At 42.4% G+C, this 18,201-nt stretch overlaps 1 protein-coding gene across 18 annotated transcripts in view; it reads right to left on the bottom strand.

The window, feature by feature from the left end:
- HTR4 (5-hydroxytryptamine receptor 4) overlaps positions 1-18,201 on the bottom strand; it is a 171,225-nt gene that overhangs the window by 21,365 nt on the left and 131,659 nt on the right. For 10 of the 18 annotated variants that reach the window (XM_070232603.1, XM_070232605.1, XM_070232600.1 and 7 more), the window contains one exon: positions 9,301-12,875. The exons of 7 other annotated variants lie outside the window; for them this stretch is intronic. In XM_070232603.1, the coding sequence (XP_070088704.1) occupies positions 12,785-12,875 (91 nt within the window). In that variant the 3' untranslated portion in view covers positions 9,301-12,784. Of the gene's footprint in view, positions 1-9,300; positions 12,876-18,201 lie in introns of those variants that run through there. One more of the 18 variants, NM_001163982.1, reaches the window with a different exon arrangement.

The following is an 18,201-nucleotide window of genomic DNA, read 5'->3' as shown; positions in this document are numbered from 1 at the left end:
TCTGCCCTCTCCATCAGGGGCAATGCTGGCGCTTCCTAAGGGTAATTTTCATTATTTCTGCAGCAACACCACCAGGTCACACAACTTTACATATTGCCCAACCAAAGAGTCTATGTGAATTTACCGCCTTAAAAAAAAGTCTGAGCTAAAATTGGTTTAAGCTAAAGTCGGCTGGAAATGACAGGGACTGCTTTCACGAGCTAATTTGAAATGTGACCTATTTTTACAGTCATCAACTCACTCTAAGGCTGTACCACTATGATCTTAATAACACTTTAAACATCACTCTGAGCGCACATTTTGCTCAAATGTGTTTTGGCCTTTGGCCAAAACCAAATAAAATACAGTTCTGATCTGACCACACCAGCTCTGCTGTCAAAAATGTCCTGGCTCCTCGCTTCACACCTCCCTACTCCAGGTACCTCTTCTTGTCCCTAACGGCAGACTAAGTTCTGGCACCTTCTGGAGCCATCTCTGTCCTGGATAGGAACTCTCAGAAGGGTGTTGGCTGCCGTTAATGAATTTCACTCTCTGCAGCATAAACAATGAGGTCCTCCAGGGGAGTGGTGTTTGTTTGGTCACGGCTTTTTCCATTAGGCTTGGTCATCAGCAGTTGGCTAGTTACAAATGCAATCCTAAGACCGAATGGCTGGAATCCAATTATCCCAGCTTCCTGTCTGCAGAGATCTGCCAGGGAAGAAGGCAGTCATGTTTGCCTGCCTTGTCAGGCTCCCAGGACTCAAAGTATATCATTTGGAGAAAACTAACAAGCAACAGATATTCAGATGTTTTGATGGAGAGGCAACGTGGTGGAAAGAGGATGCACTGGCCCAGAACATGAAATTTATTGCTGATCCATATTCTGCCTCTTCCTGGTTCAGTGTCTATCCTGTTACTTCTCTGAGCTTCAGTTTCTCATTTATTAAAGGGAGGGTCATAACACCAACCACCGGATTGTAGGGAGCTTCTAATGAGATGATGTATGTGGAAGAGCTTTGAAAACTATAATGATGATGGCGATGGTGATAACAATAACAGATGAGCTGATATTGATTGGGGGCCTACTGTGAGAGGGGCCCTGTACTGGGTCTTCATGAGACACTATCTCATTTAATATTCACAAACATCTTTTGAAGAATTGAGGAGGATGATAATAATGATATTAGGAACAATAGCTAACATTTATTAAGTTTTTACCATATGCAGTCTCTAGTCTCAGAATTTTATGCATGTTAACATGTGTAACCCTTACATCATGTGAAATAAGTACTATTATCATCCCTATTTGACATATGAGGAAAATTAGATACAGAAGTTGAGTAATTTGCTCAAGATCATGCTGCCGGTAAGAGGCCACAGGATTCAAATGCAGGCAGGCTGATTCTAGAACAGGAGTCGGCAAACTGTTTCTATAAAGAGCTGGATGTAAGTATTTCAGGTTTTGGGGCCACACACAGTCTCTGCTGCGAATTCTTCTCCTTTGTTTTTTTGTCTGTTTAGTTCTTTTATTGCTGTTGATTTTTGTTTGTTTTTACACCCTTTACAAATGTAAAAACGATTTTTAGCTCAAGGATCACACTAAAATAGGCCAACGGCTGGACTTGGCCCACCGTGGTTGCTGACCTTCACTCTAAAATAATTTCAGTTTTGCAGATAAGAAAACTAAAGCTCAAGTGCTTGAGTAACGGAAACTAGGATTTGAATCCAGTTTTGTCTGCTTCCAGAAACCATATCAACTCACAGCCTACTGCTTTCATGTGTGCTGTTAAAATGTAAGATATTATCACTGGGTTAGGGCGCTGTACTTATTGCAGTCAATTTCCAAAAAGAATGGGGTTTTTCCTCTTGCAACAGAGTAGGGGACATGACAGCAGTCTGAGATTTAATGGACTCAGTGCCTGGTACAGTGCCTGACACATAGTAGGCATGCCATAAATCTCTGTTGAGTGAAATAATTCTGATTTCTGATTGGATTCAGCAATTCACCAATATCTCAGCCATTTGCTAAAACTCTTTCAGACTTTGCATTAGAGTCTGTACAGGAAGGCCATCACATATTCCTTTATCTAGCACATAGGCAACCTGTAACTATTTATGAGATAATTTCCATAGAGCTGTTTGGAGGAAAGAAAGATGTTACGTGAAGAAATATGATCTTTACAATGAAATCGTTCTTTGACAACAATGGCATTTGGAGACTGCATTTATGACTTTGAGATAACAAAGAGGCAGGACAATAGGGAGGACTCTGTGGCTTATTTAAGTCAATATTGTCATACCCATCAATTCAGTCTCACAGGGATTTTTAGTTTCACCATGGGTTTTTATTTCCGGGAATAAATGAATTCCTTGGAAATGTATTAAAAATTCTGTGCATATGTCCAGATTTTTAGGAGAAAGGCTATAGATTTTATCAGACTCTCAAAGAGTTTTATTAAACCCTAAATGTTAGAACTACAGTAAAATTGTTGCAGTGTAGTTTACACTTGATGAGGAAAAGGGAAAGATGAAACTTGCTGGTGTGTAGTGATCAGTACTGGGTTTTCCAGATGCCCTAGTCGGTATGATGCTTTGTTATACCCTAAGAGACTCACTAAGGGTCGAACAGCAACTCACCAGTTCCCCATTGGCACAGGCATCTGGGTCTGTCACCAGTGCAGGCTGGCTGCAGTGACCAGCACTCAGGGAAGCCAGCAGGATAAAACAGCCACAGAATGCAGCCATAGAGTCTCAATCATGTTATCTTCGACCCTAAGATCAGGCCCACAGACACTGCCATAAAAAGCTCCAAGGCTTTTTTTTTTACATTATTAGCACCTGGCACAATGCCTGGCACTCCGCCAATATTTAATAAAAGTTTGTGTGAATGAAGATCAAGATGATGATGAAATTGGTAACAATTATTCCGCACGTTCGTGGGATGATTAATAAGGTTGTTTCATTCTTTCATCTCTTGAGATGCTATCTCAAGTATACTATTTATATGACTTACAGGTCTTGTCAATTACAGAGTGTTTGCACTGTTTGTTGTTGATGGTGGTTTTATGCTTTGAGATGTGTCTCTTTTGCACGTGGGCCTGAGAGCATCCTTCCTTGGAGATTATGGTTGTTGCTCCAGGGAATTAGGTCCTGTGGACCCAGACCAGTGTGGGCTGGATTGGGCTTCACAGATGAGGTAGCCCATGAACTAGGCCTTGCCTTTAAGTGGCATGTGGTGGGAGAAAAGCAGAGTGGGCTGCAGCAGAGGGGGGAGAAATCACAAGCGGACCTGAGAGCTGGGGAAGGAAGTGGGGCTGGGCCATTTGCCCTCGTTCTACTGAATTGGGTATTGTGTTGTGGGCGTAGACAACATGTCGATGAGTAACTGGGAACCACTTTAAGCTTTTGAGTAGAGTTGTTGAATATGGAAAATTTTAGGGGGAGGTGTTAATTTTATTTTTTCTTTTTGTTAGTTGTTGTGTGTATATGTGTGATTTAAAAAATAGACTAACATAGACAGATGTAAAGAGAAAAGAATTAGAAGATAGTGGTAATTATCTAGTATGAGGTGATGGGGAAAGAGATCAAGAGGTGGCACTGAAACTGGAGAGAAAAGACTAGATAGAAGTCTTTTCAAAGGAAGAGAATTTGGAGACTAAATGGAAGAGGCACAGAAGGTAAAGAAATCAGAGATGACTCCCCATCTGGACAAATAATAATAATGACACCATTAATAATACTTTGCATTTTTTGCCCAGTCCTCTACATTTTAGAATACTGTGTCTTAATTAACCTCATGGGCGTCACTTTTTGCCTGGCTTTCTAGTTTTTGTAACTATATCTTTTCCCACTTATTAAGTGGAAGCCATCAAAGGCCACTGAACAAAACTGATTTCTCTCTCCTCTAGCAGCACAAATCCCTTTGTCAAGTGAATAAATGAAATTTGGTATCTGTGAGATAGGCTAGGGCATTTGTTTCATGGAAATTTGAAAGCCAGAGGGTAAGTGGCTTGCCAGAAATCACCCAGCTGGTGAGGGCAGAATTCGAGGTGGAATCAGAATGCATGTTTGTTTCCATCATGCTGGCTACCACAAGTGAAACCCTCAGCTGTTGTAGGAAGGTTTGAATAGCAAATAAATCTCAGGAAATTAGAAAATAAATAGAAACTGTTCTCCACTGAGAGGGCTACTATTAGATGAGACAGAATTCTGGAATGACTTTGCCCTTTTACTTTTATAAGCTCAATGTTTCCGGAAGGCTCTGTGTTGAGCAGAGGAGATGCAGTAATCAGGATGACCCTGATAAGACTACTCTTTCCTGGTTCCTTCCATTGACTCACATCCCCTCCACCAACTACCCACTGTCTGCCCAGCTGGGACAAGAGGTCCCACCAGATAAGGTGCCTTGACTCAGCCAGCGGGAGCTTTTCACTTGAAATTATGAAACCCTGGCTTGACTTCTCTTTCACAAAGCCTTAGTAACAGATGACTCACAGTCTCCTCCATGGCAAGATCCTAAGGGTGATAAAGAGAGATTGCTCTAAGGCTTTGGAGAACGAATGTGGGATGGAGAGGCGGTGGTCTGTGTTCTGGCCAAGAATTTCATTATTAAGCAGTGGCATATGGGCCCCCATTTGGGCCCTGTTGATGAGAAGATCATATACTGATGATGACCATACTAATTCAGGGACCAAGGCTGGAATGAAATGACGTAACCCCCTAATGGCATTTACACTGAGAAAGACTCAATTGAAATTAAATTATCTGATCTCAACCAAGTTTTTTAAAAACACAGATAGTATCTGACCTTTCATCCAAGGCTCCAGACCAATTTAAATGGCTATCTATCCAGGCTAGCAGGATGCTCACGTGTTTATAAAAATGTCTTCTAATCTCAGAGGGAACATCTCTTCAAAATTGTATGGCATTACTTCTGTCTCTTACCTTCTACAGAGGCACAAGAATAGAGTATGGAGTCTCAAGATGAGCAAATTAGGTTTGTATCCCGGCTCTGCTCATTATGACTTGTATGACCTTGGTTCAGAAACTTAGTCTCCTTAAGCCTCATTTTACTCATCCATAAAATGGGGGTTATTATATAAAATAACAATGAAAATAAAAATAAAACTACCAGTTTTCTGCCTGGTGGTGTTTAACTGCTACTATATACACAATTTTATTTAAATTACACAACCTCATAAGTTAGGTAGCGTTAACACCTCTATTTTATGAAGAAACTGAGGCTCAGAGAAGTTAATTAATTTGCCCAAGGAAACACAGCTGGTAAATTGGAAAGCTAGGATTCAATCCAGTCAATACTTCTTTTAAGGATGAACTGTTATAAGACATGTAAAGTGTCAAGGTAGTACAGCCACATCTTATGGGCTCAATAAAGTTGTGTCTCTTGGTCCTATTAGAAGGTGAAGTGTGACTACTGCTTAGGAAACTCATGAACTGGAGAAGATAAAGAGCATTTTGGGAGTTGCATAACAAGACACTGAATGACAACTAGACGCCATTTCCCGCCCGTGCTCATCATCTGTAGCTCCTCTGACTTCATAACCACATCCCTTAGCATCTCCATCTTCTCCTGGACAGTGTTCACAGCCGGCCCCTTTCTGGAGCGCACAGCTGCCTCCGAGACCGCCTCCTTCACCACTTCCCCACCCCTGGCTCCTCAAGACCTTTCCCATATGACTCTACATGTGGCTTCAGAATTTCGAATTTCATGGAATCCAGATTAATAAGAGTAACAGCTACACTGCAGGGTGCGCTTACTGTACCCCAGGGACTGTACTTCACTGTTTATGAGCTTTAACCCACTGAGGCCTCGCAGCAGCACTCTGGGGCACATGCCGTCATTATGCCTGTGCTAAGAAGAAACTGAGGCTCAGATAGTCAGGAACTTGCCCAGAGTCACACGCAGTCAGTACTTGGTACAGCCTGAATCTAAACCCATGCCTATTTAATGACAAAGCCCCGGCGCTCATCCACGGAAAGCTTCTCAATTTATAGATGGCAAAACTCAAGCCAGAAAGGGGCAGGAACATGCGCAGAGCCACACAGCAAGTTAGTCAGGATGCTAGAAAATGCTCTGTCACACCTTAGCCTGAGCAACACTCTCTGTGTCCATTCCACATCCGTGGCCATCATTCACTCCGTGCTCTGTGCTGCCTCAATAAAGGCCATTACTGGTGAAATGGTAGCCAACGTTCTCTGGGACTATACAGTGTCAAGCAACTCACACAACTTCAGTCTGATTCACCATTGCATTCTATAAATATAAAACTTTAAGCTGAAGTTCTTTTTCAATAGACAGACAAGAACCAAAAACGAAAAACAAATCTTGCCATAAATCAGGGAACTAATGGTATTGTAAAACTCTAATCCTTTCACTACTTGCAAGAAATATGATAAACATCTTGATTTTATTCAAAACTGTCACAGAAAGATTTCCCTCTTATCAGCAGGCTGCAGCTTGCGCAGAGGGTGGAGTAATAAATGGCAGAGCAGCAGCGTGATTTGGGGACTGAAAAAGCTAAGTGGATGGTGCAGTGCGGATGCTGTAAACAATGAAAAGCTCCAAATTCTTCCAAACAATTCAGTGAATTTATCGGGCAGCTCCAGTGCAGAAAAAGCTATGTTCGGCACAAGAAAAAAAAAAGATGATCCATAAGAATTGGCTACTGTCCTCAAGAAGCTCAGAATGGCCATAATTAATGAACCACACTGAAAAGCATAGTAAAATGTCATAGGAGAAGAAATAAAGTGCTTTGGAAATTGGAATAGGACAAAAGCCTCATGCCCTCCTGGAGGTTGGAAAGACTTCAAGGAGAAGGTGGCATTTGAGATGGACCATTTAAGTGATGTTGGAGATGTGTGCCCAGTGGAAAGAACAGCAGGACCAACAGCCTAAGGGGAAACACAAAGAGAAAGTGGATGCTGAGTGGACACAAAGCAGAGCGGACTGCCTGCTTTGCAGGGATAAAGAGGTCCAACTGTAAACAGTAGACTTAGAGCCCAGAATTTGCGAGGCAACGGGGAGTCCTTGAGGGGTTTTGATCAGGGAAATGGCATGCTCAATGTTGTATTTTAGAGCCAGACGCCCCAGTACAGATGAAGATAACATCAGTTGTAGAAGGATGATGTCAGGAAGGATGGAGACAAGGAAATGCATGAGAGAAATCTACTGATTATATAACCAGATTGGATTTCCTCTTATTTCTGCCAAAACCAATAGCTGGTCAAAAATTGGTTTTTACTTCCAGTTAGTGTTAGTTGGAATTAGTTTGCTTAAAATCAATGCAGAACCCCTGTATAAATGCATCTTTATTTGTTTACAGACAGGTAACACTCCATGGAGAAAGAAGGGAGGCAAAAAGGAAAAGATAGACAAGAAGAGATTTCATCTGTTTCAAAGATGGTTCTTGCTGTTAAAGAGAGCAGGCCCGAGATGAATCAAGTCCCCTCAGCAAGTGACGTAAGGGAGAAAGGCTAGACTTAGCAGGGTCTGGGTTCCATTTCCAGCTCCAGGTAGTCTCTGCATCCTTGGGGCAATTCCAGGTTAACTTCTCTGAGGTGCAGCTCAGTTTCTTCATCTATGCGATGGGAAAATGATACTTATCTTGTAGCATTTCATATAAAATTCTTCCCACCAAGCCGGGCACATAGTATGTAACTGATGAACAGTATCTAAAGCTACTGAATTATTATCAGCTTTTACTTACTTCTCTGATCCCATCTCCTACCACTTTCCCCACATTCACTGAGCACCAGCCACACATGGCAAGCTCATTTCTGCCTCAGAGTCTTTGCATTTGCTGTTCCCTTTGCCTGACCGTATTCCCCTGGATCAACACATGACTGACGTCTCTTCAGAATTCTTGTCCCAGATCACAGTGTTGCCCTCCTCCTTGAAGCTTTCCCTGACTATCCCAAATAACATACACACTCCTGCCCCACCTCTGTTCATTATGTTCTTTATGGCGCTTGTAAGTATCTAAACTCGTCTAATTCATGTATATATGTCTCCTTGCTTTATTTTCTGGCTCCCAATGAGAGAGCCAGATTGTCAGTATTATTTATTACTGGGCCTCTGGCAACAGACCCTGGCACATAGTAGGTGTTCCAAAAATCTCTGTTTCTCTGAACATCGTGGTGCTGTTGACAGAATCAAACTATAGAACACACAGAAACCACCAGCACACAGTGAGCACTAAGTCAATGTTGTTCCTCTCCCTTGCTTGGGTCCAGAGAATGGCTGCTCCAAAGTGAAGGAAGACAATTTAGAAGGAAAGCAAGAAAGGGGACAGTTGTCAGGCTCAGTTAGTTGGGTTTCAATGGTCTAGTTCTCCGCCTGGACACCGCAGATTCTTCACAGTGGAGGAAGGCTCAGGTTGTCATTCCAGGATGGAAGTTTCACGAGACGGGGCACTTTCTATATGGAGGAAGAACTTTTGTAAATAAGTGGACAGGGTTGTGATTCTGAAGAAAGTCATCTGGAGAAACAGCTCACAGGAGTCCTATGAATGCTTTAGAAAAACTAAGGAGGGAGAAACCCAGCAGCATCACGGACTTTTGGAGGAGAGTGCCTGGTCCAGCTGCTTAGGGTTTCAGACGGCCAAGAAGGCTCCTCCCAGGGATGGATTACAATGAGGAAGATGGAGGATCCACATCTACCTGTTCCCCATCCTATTTTGACTTATGTGCAATGGGGTTCCAGGTAAATTTGTGTATGAGGAAAAGATTCTGAAGTGAAAATCTAATTCTCATCCACTCCTTGCATTTTATATTTGAGACGATGGAGGCCCCGAGGGGGTTGAACAGAAGGGCTAAGACAAGTATCCTGTCCCTGCGTGCCCATGGGTGTCTTTCCATTGCCCCAAACTCAGAAGAGGTAGGGCCTGGATTTCATTGACATGTACTCTGGGCCTAACATCGCAGGGGCTCCAAGGCAAGGGAGCTGGACTCCAGGCTCCTGAGTGGTTCATGACATCAAAAAAGGTTTCAGCAAGGAGGCACATGCTTAATAACCTCAACCCAAGACCTCTGGATATACAGCTGCCATGCTGCCTTGAATGGCTCCTTCGTGTGTACCTGAGAGTGGCTGGGCCAGACCCTTCCTCATCCTCTGCTCTTGAGATGACCAAGTCAGAGAGATCTATCCTAGGGCTTGAGGCCCTGACGAAGGTGGCAGGCAGACAGGTAGAATCACATTATGTAGGGGTCCTGGGCTTCTGACTTTACCTCGAGGAGAACCTGATACTGGAGACAGGAAATTCTCCAGCTTACGGAGAAGCTCTACAGAACCGAGGCATGGGATCGACTTCGGCATTTTATTGTGTATTCAAAATTCAGTTATTAGTTTTAAGACAAGATTTCTCTCAATATATAATTTATATAAACATGTACAGAATGCACAAAGATAAACATATGTGTAATTTACCAATGTTTATCAATAAATAGAATTTATCAATTAAAAAAACAAGTCTATGTAGGCTCCTGTTTTTCTCAGAACACATTCCTGGGAACTGCATCAAGAAGTAGATCAGAAAACCAAGGGTGCTTTCCACAGAAGCAAATTAGGACCGGGGATCCAAGCAGTTTCAAAGCTTTAGCTTCAAATAAATCATAGGCATAACTAACAATTTCATAAAACCAAAGATACAACCATCATTAGAATCTGTAATCCTTTGAAATTATATAATTAAGTTCCATGTTCTATAGAATGGGCACATATGTACTTTATATGTCAATTACACAAGGGGACTCAGCATTATAAATGGTATGAGTGGTCCCCCACTTGTAATTCTACTTCATTAAAAATGTAAAATGAAATTAAGGTGGTAGCTAAACAACATTAAACCATAATTAACAATCGTTTACACAGACTATCAGATTAGAAAAAAAAATCTCAAAATTATCTGGTGCAGTATCTAATTAGACTCTATGTAACATTCTTGTCAGCTGGTCATTCATAATCTGGCCTATGTTTGAGGGGTTTTTTTTTAATAGAATTTATACATATATAAAATTTACAGGGTGGGGATAATGTCAATGACTCAGGTCTTTTTTCTCCAAATAAATGTTTTCATGGCAAAAAGGCATTTGAATTTATGCCATGAGACTGAAGTTACATGAAAAGTTAGGCTCATTCTTCCCCAAAATTAGCCTGTAGTCCCCATCTCTCTGCACCCACTCCTTTACCTTGAGAACACAAAATCTCTTCAAATGAGAGTGTCTGTGACGTATAAATTTGCAATGTTGGTGTGTGTTGGGCAACTTGGAGTAACTGAATGAGGAGGGGTGGATTTGGAGGAATGGAACCAGAAAAGGTGTTCCCTTGGTATTGTTTTCAATAAAGAAATCTCATTCTCTAAATTGGTTTACCTCTTGATGAAGAGATTCTTAGTCCTTGAGAGCTCAGGAGCATCTAAAGTAATCCAAAGTAATAATAAACATACAAAATGGCATTTTATGATTTACACAATGTTTTCACAATAATTATCTTATTTATCCCCACAAGAACTTTGTGAAGTAGGCAGGAGAGATTTTCTGAGGCCAGAGAGGTTTAGGTATTAGCTCAGGGTCACACAGTAAGTCAGCAATTGATTCAGTGCACGTGCTGCTTCTCGACAACATCCATCTTTCTCGTGTGCTCACGGAGGCGGTGAGCAGCGTGTGCAGTGGCAGTCAGAGTAGACAGTTTGGGTCTCATCACTAGGATCGAGGCCTTGGGACTCAGAATTTTGATGCTCCCTCCTTTATATTAGAAAAGGACCATCCTCAAAATGGTGGTTTCCTTCTAAGCCCCCATCTAGTAATGGCACAGGAACAGCGACTTGAAAAAGCAAAGGGGATTGGTCTAACCAGAGTCAAAATGCAAGTTAGGATATAAATACACTTTCTTCATATCTGATGAGAATAGATGCCCAGTTGAATCTGCTCCACTGATCAGAGAGTCCCGGTCTACACGAGGAGCATTTCAGCCTGCTGGTCCAATATTTCTCAACAGCATTCAGGAGTTCTAAGTAACATTCCTCTCTAGAGGCTTTTTCGCTTCCCTAAGTCATGATTTCTCCCCAGCAAAATTAAGCCTTCACAGGAAAGAGAAATTTTTTTTTTTTTTTTTTTTTTGGCATTTGGATGATTTAGGGCAATCTTCTCTTCCTCATTCCAAAGTCTCTTTCCTGCCCAATTCAATTCCAGAACTAAAGTAAACATCAATGGAAATTATAATTGACACTTCTTAAGCTGCAAGAAAAAGAGAGTATGATAAAGTCCTGAGATGCGATCAAATCACAGCCAAGATCAAAGTTAAAACTTTACACGGCTCTGGGACGTGGTGCCGTTTACCTCCCTGGGACCTTCATTCTGGGGCAGTTGGCAAGAGCCATGGACTCAGCTTAGAATGAGACATCCAGGTCATCTGAAGGGCAAAGCTGGCAAGGTCAAGGGTCTAGATAGCCCAAATGAGGCGGCTAGTTCCTTTGAAACAAAGTCAAAAAGCAGGCAGGCCATGGCTTTTCGAGGTAGCTGATGGCTGTAGCAGCATCCCGTTGTCCTAGAAACGAAGAGGAACCTTAGAGACCCCATAGTCCAAGCTTCAGTTGACAGATGGAGAAAGCGAAGACCAGGGATGGAAGGGCTTGGGTCAAGAGCTCACAGCATGTTAGGAGCACAGCAGGGCTGGAATTCCGGTCCCCTGATTTCAAATCAAGCACTGCTTTCCCACTCCTAGCCCTGCTTGGTCCTGCCTCCTCCACCTGGGGACTGCAGTGACAAGTCTTGGCAGTGTGAGCTTCCAATGGTTCCCTCCTTTGGGAGCAACAAGGCCAGATTCAAGGGTTATAAATTGATACCTTGGGCTTCACCACAAGCTCACAGGAAAGATTCCAGTCTTTTAATAAACACGACGATGCCGCCGGCCCTGTCCAAGGCTTTTTAGGAGAAGATGCTGTTCTAGTCCAAGAGGAAAGCGAGCATCTCAGAGCAGAAGGGCCTGAGGCCACGGCACTAAGGGGAAGCTACCTGTCCCTGGCTTCCCTCCAAGGTTGCTGTGGAGATTGTTTTCCTCTGAAAGATCTTTGCCCCCGTTTCTTCCATGGTAAATAAATGGAGCATGTCCTGAAGAGAAAGACTGACCATGGACATAAGGAAGAGCAAGTGGAAGCCTGTGACTGACACGGGGGCTGGCCAGGAGGATGCACATTTGGACCCAGACACAGGGAGGAAAGAGTATTAGTGTCTGGCACAGAACAGGACGGAGACAAGACAGTGAGTAGTTTGAACGTGGTTGTGATGGACGTGAACAAGCAAGGAATGTGTGCTTTTGAAATACGACTCTGACCAAGAAAGGCATGGGCAGGATGTGTTTTGACAATGTCTATGAGTAGACACAGCAAAGAAGGCATATTTGGAGACATACACAACTCTGATAGGACACAGTGAGTGATCATGTTTGGAACATGAGTGAGACAAACCAGGCACAGTAAGGGGACACATTGGGGACAACAGAGAGTGTGAGACGCCAGGAAGAGGGAGTGCTGGGAAATGAAAAGATCCCTTCATGGGGGATCTCTGGAGAAGAGCCCCCAGTGAACAAGCTGGCGTCCTGTCCCCTGACTCCTTTGAATGACACCTGCTGGAATCCCGGAGCAAAACCCCGCTGGGCATGGGGTGCTTGCACGGATGGACGGAATGCTCGGGTGAAGAGAACACCGGGTGTAGTCACGCACAAGCAGCAGCTTAGGACCTGGCCCTCTCTTGGAGGCATGGCTGTCTTCTGAGTCACTGCCCCAGGGGCCTAAGTGTCCCTGGGCTGAGCTGCCACCAAAGGAGAAGTTGCTGGGGGGTGGCACTGACTCTCCCATTGGCCACCACACTCCACTGCATCCCTGGAGAGGGGAGAAGATCACAGAACCTCAGAGTTGCAATGGACGTCACAGGCGATCTCCTGAAAGAGCCCACCCAGCGCCAGAAAGCCCCTTGTGCCATGCAGATGGGGGGTTGATTAGCCCCTACTTAGGAACCTCCAGTGGCCGGCCAGGAAAAGCTTATTAATGTTCAGCCAAAATCTGCCTTTCTACAACTTCAACCCAGTGGAACTACTTTGCCCTCCAGGCCCACTCAAGATTCTTCCCTCTACTAATTATATCCTCCAAGTTTTATCTTCTCCAGGCTACATAGTCTCATTTTCTGTAATAGTTCATTATATATTATGATTTCCAGACTATTGCCCATAATGGGCACTGTCCTCTGAAAACCATCCTTCTCATGATTCTCTTTCTTGAAATACGGTACCAAGAAAGAGCACAAACCTTCACAGTGAGCCTGACTTATATCATGTACTTTCATCCTCAATTTAATTTACTTCTATGAATGTGTTTAACATTTAGTTCATGTCTGACAATGGTGATATGCTATTGGCTTATATTGAGTCTGTTGCCAACTTTTATCTTTTTGACACAAACAGCTGTCAATTCCTGTGCTACTCTATTACATTGGTGCAGTTTAATTAATTAATCTACTTATTTATTTGAGCTGAAATATAGGACATTATATTTGTCTCAGTTAAATTTAATCTTATTGGTATCATTTTAGTCAATTGCAATCATTCTAAATCATAACAATTTCCTCATTCAAGATATGATTATTTAGCATCGACTCAAAATAGACTCTAAGGATTTTACAAGCACAGAGGAAGATCAGATCATCCATTGCTACCTAGAGCTTTAAGTTTAGTGTCATCTGTCTTTTAGGTTGTCAGTTAAGGTAAAAAACTCTTGATCAGGACAGGGCTAAAACAGAATTGTGGGATAGCACCACAGACCGCCTTCCCAGCAGGTAGATAACACCTGGTGTGTCTGAGAATGGACCCACCCGTGGAAGGCTTTGTCCAAAGCCTTGCTGAAATGTCTCTGCTGGGCAGTAAATCTGTCCCAATAGGTAATGAAATTAGTTGGCACAAATTATTTTTTAATGAAACAGCACTGACTCTTGCTCATAAATAAACTGTGTATTAACTGTCTTAGAATTTAGGTAAGGTCTATTTCAAGCTATGAGTCTATAGTTTCTGGAGATTTCTGGAGTCTAGCTTTAGCCTTATCTTTAAGAACTGGGGCAATATTTACTGGTCTCCAGGCTGCCAGTTCTCAAAAGAGCACCAGTCAGAGATCTTATCAACCCAGTTCCTTTAATTCCCTGAGATATAATACATCTTGGCTCAGAGACAGTTAAAAGTTTTCCATTAATCCCGGATACCAACTTTCTCCCTATAATATTCTCTTCTTTCCAGTTGGAAGACTATTCTTATTGCAGCAGAATATGCAAGATTTCTTCCCTCACTATTGAGATCTAACTATATCTCGGTTTGCTACTTGCTCTGAACATAGCTTCTGATTCATCCTTGGTTATACCTTCCTTCTTCCAGCTTTTCCATATGCCATTTTCAAGTGTAAGCTCTCTAGATAACTCAAGATGTGGCCTCATGTCTTTACATGCCTCACTCTAGCCCCCTTTTTTATCTGTCTTATTTATTGAACATATCTATTTAAAAGAAAAAAAAAGAATGAATAGAAAGGAAGGAAGGAAGGAAGGAGGGAGGGGAAGGAAGAAGAAAGGATTTCTCATTTTTCATTGGCCAGATTCCCTTTATATCATTATTATTATCATTACTGGCAACAATAAAAACAACCACCCATTAGGACAGCACACACGTGCCAGCTGGGCTAAGTGTGTTACATGCATTAATTCACATATTTTTCTCCCACTTACCAGACAAGGAAACTGAGTTTAAATAATTTGCCCAGGTTTACTCTGTTAATAAATGGTGGGATCAGACCATACACTTAGTCCATTTTTGAAACCAAACCCTATGATCTTAATTGTCCTGATATTTTGTCACTTGTCATCTTGAGAACTACCACTGCTAAGTCCAGTGTTCAGGTGCTGCTGTCTCTAGCATTTCTTTGTCCCACTATGATGAACTCAAGGGCGAAAGGAACGTGTACAAGGGTGCATGTTATATCTGTTCCACCTATGGGAATCCTACAGTGTGATGTGGCTCCTCCATTTATTGAAACAGTGTGACAAGGACGTTAACACAGGACTCTTCCCTGCTAACCCTTCCTGCTCACTAAAGGAGAATCTTTGCCAAGTGGCATGTATATTTTCTGTGACGCAGAACTGGAGAGACTAGGTGGAAAAGGAAAAGAACCAGCAAAGGCAGGAGGAAAGTGGGGAGGACACAGAGAAAGGGGCTAGGTATATAAACGTGGCCAAAAATGAGGAGGGAGGATGGAAGAAAAGGCAGGAAGACCCAGGCTAAAGACAGCCACAGAGGTGGGAGTGTGGAAGGCTCCAGAGCAGCTGGAGAGAATAGAGGAGGGTCTTTGAGAAGCATTTCCAAAAGGTTCTATTGGCTCTCTCCTATCGTCCTCCCAGAGATCCAAATAAAGCTTGAGACTGCTGTGCAGCTGCTATTGGATGCCTGGTGCCACTCCCTTTCATTCAGGCCACATCAATACAGCCCTTGCCAAGAGAGGAGCTGTGGGGAAAGGAAAATGGCCCAGCCTCTAACTCCATGAAGGACTCACAACCAGCTGCCTCTTGGCAGAGGAAATGGGGACTTGAGAATACTGACAGGGTGACCCTGTGTCCCAGCTGGCCTGTGTAAGTCTCAATTTACAGTATTGTACTTATTGAGTTGCTACCAGTTTACCATTTAATGTCATCTGCCTTTTAGGTCTACATTCAAGATACAAAATTATGGTGCAACATGCTGCACCCCAAGAGACCTCCTTCCAGTGCAATACATCACACTCAACGCACATGGTTTTTACACTCAGTGAGCCCCTTTCACTTTCAGCTACGAGGTCACCCTACTAACTCAGCAGAGGAAGCAATAGAGTGTAGCAATGTGAGCCATAAAGCAGAAGACAGGGAGCCAGGTCCTAGTGCTTTCGTAGCCACCATCCGTGCATGCCTCTGATGACTTAGACCTTTTCCTGTGCCTCAGTTTCCCCATTCGTTAAATAAGGAGGAGGATTATCTATAAGATCCTTTGCAGCTCTGCCATTCTGGTTCTATGAGTAGCAGAGATGGTGGGTGACAGATACAGACCTTCTGATTGGGCACCAGCTGCGTGTGGGACTTTCTGCAAAGCTGTGGGTAATTGCTTCGAATCTGGCTTTTAATATTCTATTGTTAGTATCTGATACTTTATACTCCGTGTGGAGGAAAGAGGTTTTGCTGGAAACAAAGTGAGGGTAATTTTTGGATTTGTATTAAAGAATCTGAAAGACCTCAATTTCTGAATCTGTGAAATTACACTCAAAGCTGCTAAATGTATCTGGGCAGGATAAGCTAAGGAGGGGCTGAGATGCCACAACTTAAAATGCAGCGAGATCACAACTGCCTCTCCTCAAACATATGCTTGATCAGAAACATTGGCAGAGCCGCTCAAAATCCCTGATGCAAAACATCATTAAAAAAGAATCTCCGATATTTTAACAGATGAGGTTTTTTTTTTAATGCAGTTTCCTGTTTTAATAGTTTTAGTAAAATCCTCTACAATTTATGAAGCATTTTTGTATCTTTTTCTACATTTAATCGTCAACACAAATCTATACGGCAGAAGGGTACTGAGTATTATTTCAATTTTAGAAGAGGAAGAAGGGCAATGTAGGAGCACGGATTGATCGATGGGCACGGTGGATCCAGTGCTGTAAAACAGGCATTCTCCTTCTCAAACCAGGAGTTCTGTCCTTTGGGAAGCACGGAAATCATTTGCGTAGTAGGAAGAGTTTTGTAATGAAGATTAACATTAACAGTTGATGAAAGAGACAATTACCTGTGTTCTAAGAGAAGAAGGGGAGGAGGAGGAGGAAGAGAAAGAGAGGGAGGAGAAAGAGAAGAGGAGAAAGAGAAGAGGAGAAGAATCATTAGCCAAGTCATATTTCACAAAGTTGTCCAGAGACCATGTGGATCAGAATTATCTTGGGTACCTATAACAAGTGCAGATTCCCAGGATACACACCAGACCTCTGACAATGGGGTGGGGAGAACAGAAACCTGCATTTTTAGAGAGTGTTCTCAGGTAATGCACACAGGAGTACGGGATTCCCTGAGTAGGTGGAGGTCGAGTTATTCTACTCACATCTGAGGCAGAGCTTAGAGCCGGAGACTTAGAGGGCAGCAAAGAGAAAGTAGTGGTGAGTGGGAAGGGCCAGAGCTAGAAGTATGAGGCATTCAGTGATGCTCCACAAGGGATCAGGATGGAAGCACTGAAGTATAGGCAAACAGCGCATTTTAGCAAAGTAGACAATATTTTTTGGTTTTTATGACACTGACAATGAAGAACTGAGAAAAGACTTGGTGGTGAATCATGAATATGAAAAGGCAAAAAATTTAAGGAGATGCACAAAGCAATAATTTTTAGGTGTTCTTAATGTGATGAAAAAATAGAAAGCTTGGGTACAATTAGCTGATGAAAACTAACTGAATTCTCTATAAACCGTGAGCACATAGACTTGTAGTAAGTTATCAGTAAGTTCAATTACTCAAAAGGAAATGCCCTAGGCCAATTTCTTCATTTATCTTTAGAATCGCTATCCACTAGAATAGAATATTGACTCTTGAAGATTCAGTATTTCCCAAACATGGGATGTGATCTACAGTTGATATGCCAAACAATGGGCACAGGACTAAATAATTTGAATCACAGTAAGGGGATTTGAGATTTCTTGCACTCATTTAGCTTAAAGAGAAAAACTCAGCTTGGCCCCATTCTGGCTTTAACCAAGTGTCTAAACCTAACAAATGGAGAGCAGGCCTTAGGCTCAGAGACTGCAGCAAGCAATGGGACCAAGTTAAATGTTAATAATAATAATTTATACAAATAAAATAATTTGTTTTGTTTTCATTGCATTTATTTTTAAAATCATCTTTTCTATATGGTTTTTCATTTACGGTCACAATACAGAGTTTCCTTTACAACTAGATTTATTTAGATTAAAAATGTATTTAAAGAAAAATGGTAAATAAATAATAGCATGAATGGAATGCTGGATGGTAAAAATTGTGAAAGTAGCAAGCAAGTGACAAAAAATCCTCTCAGACAGTTGAGAAAGCTGAATTGCAGTGTCTTGTCAAGGACATAAAACAGCTCATCCGCAGGGCAGAAGCTCCGGGAGTTTAAGCCAGTGCCCTGCCGACAATTTT

This window comes from Equus caballus, chromosome 14 (genome assembly GCF_041296265.1).
Source record: "Equus caballus isolate H_3958 breed thoroughbred chromosome 14, TB-T2T, whole genome shotgun sequence".
Taxonomy (NCBI): domain Eukaryota; kingdom Metazoa; phylum Chordata; class Mammalia; order Perissodactyla; family Equidae; genus Equus; species Equus caballus.
Note: the sequence above shows the minus strand (reverse complement) of the source record. Positions and strands in the feature narration are given on the sequence as shown.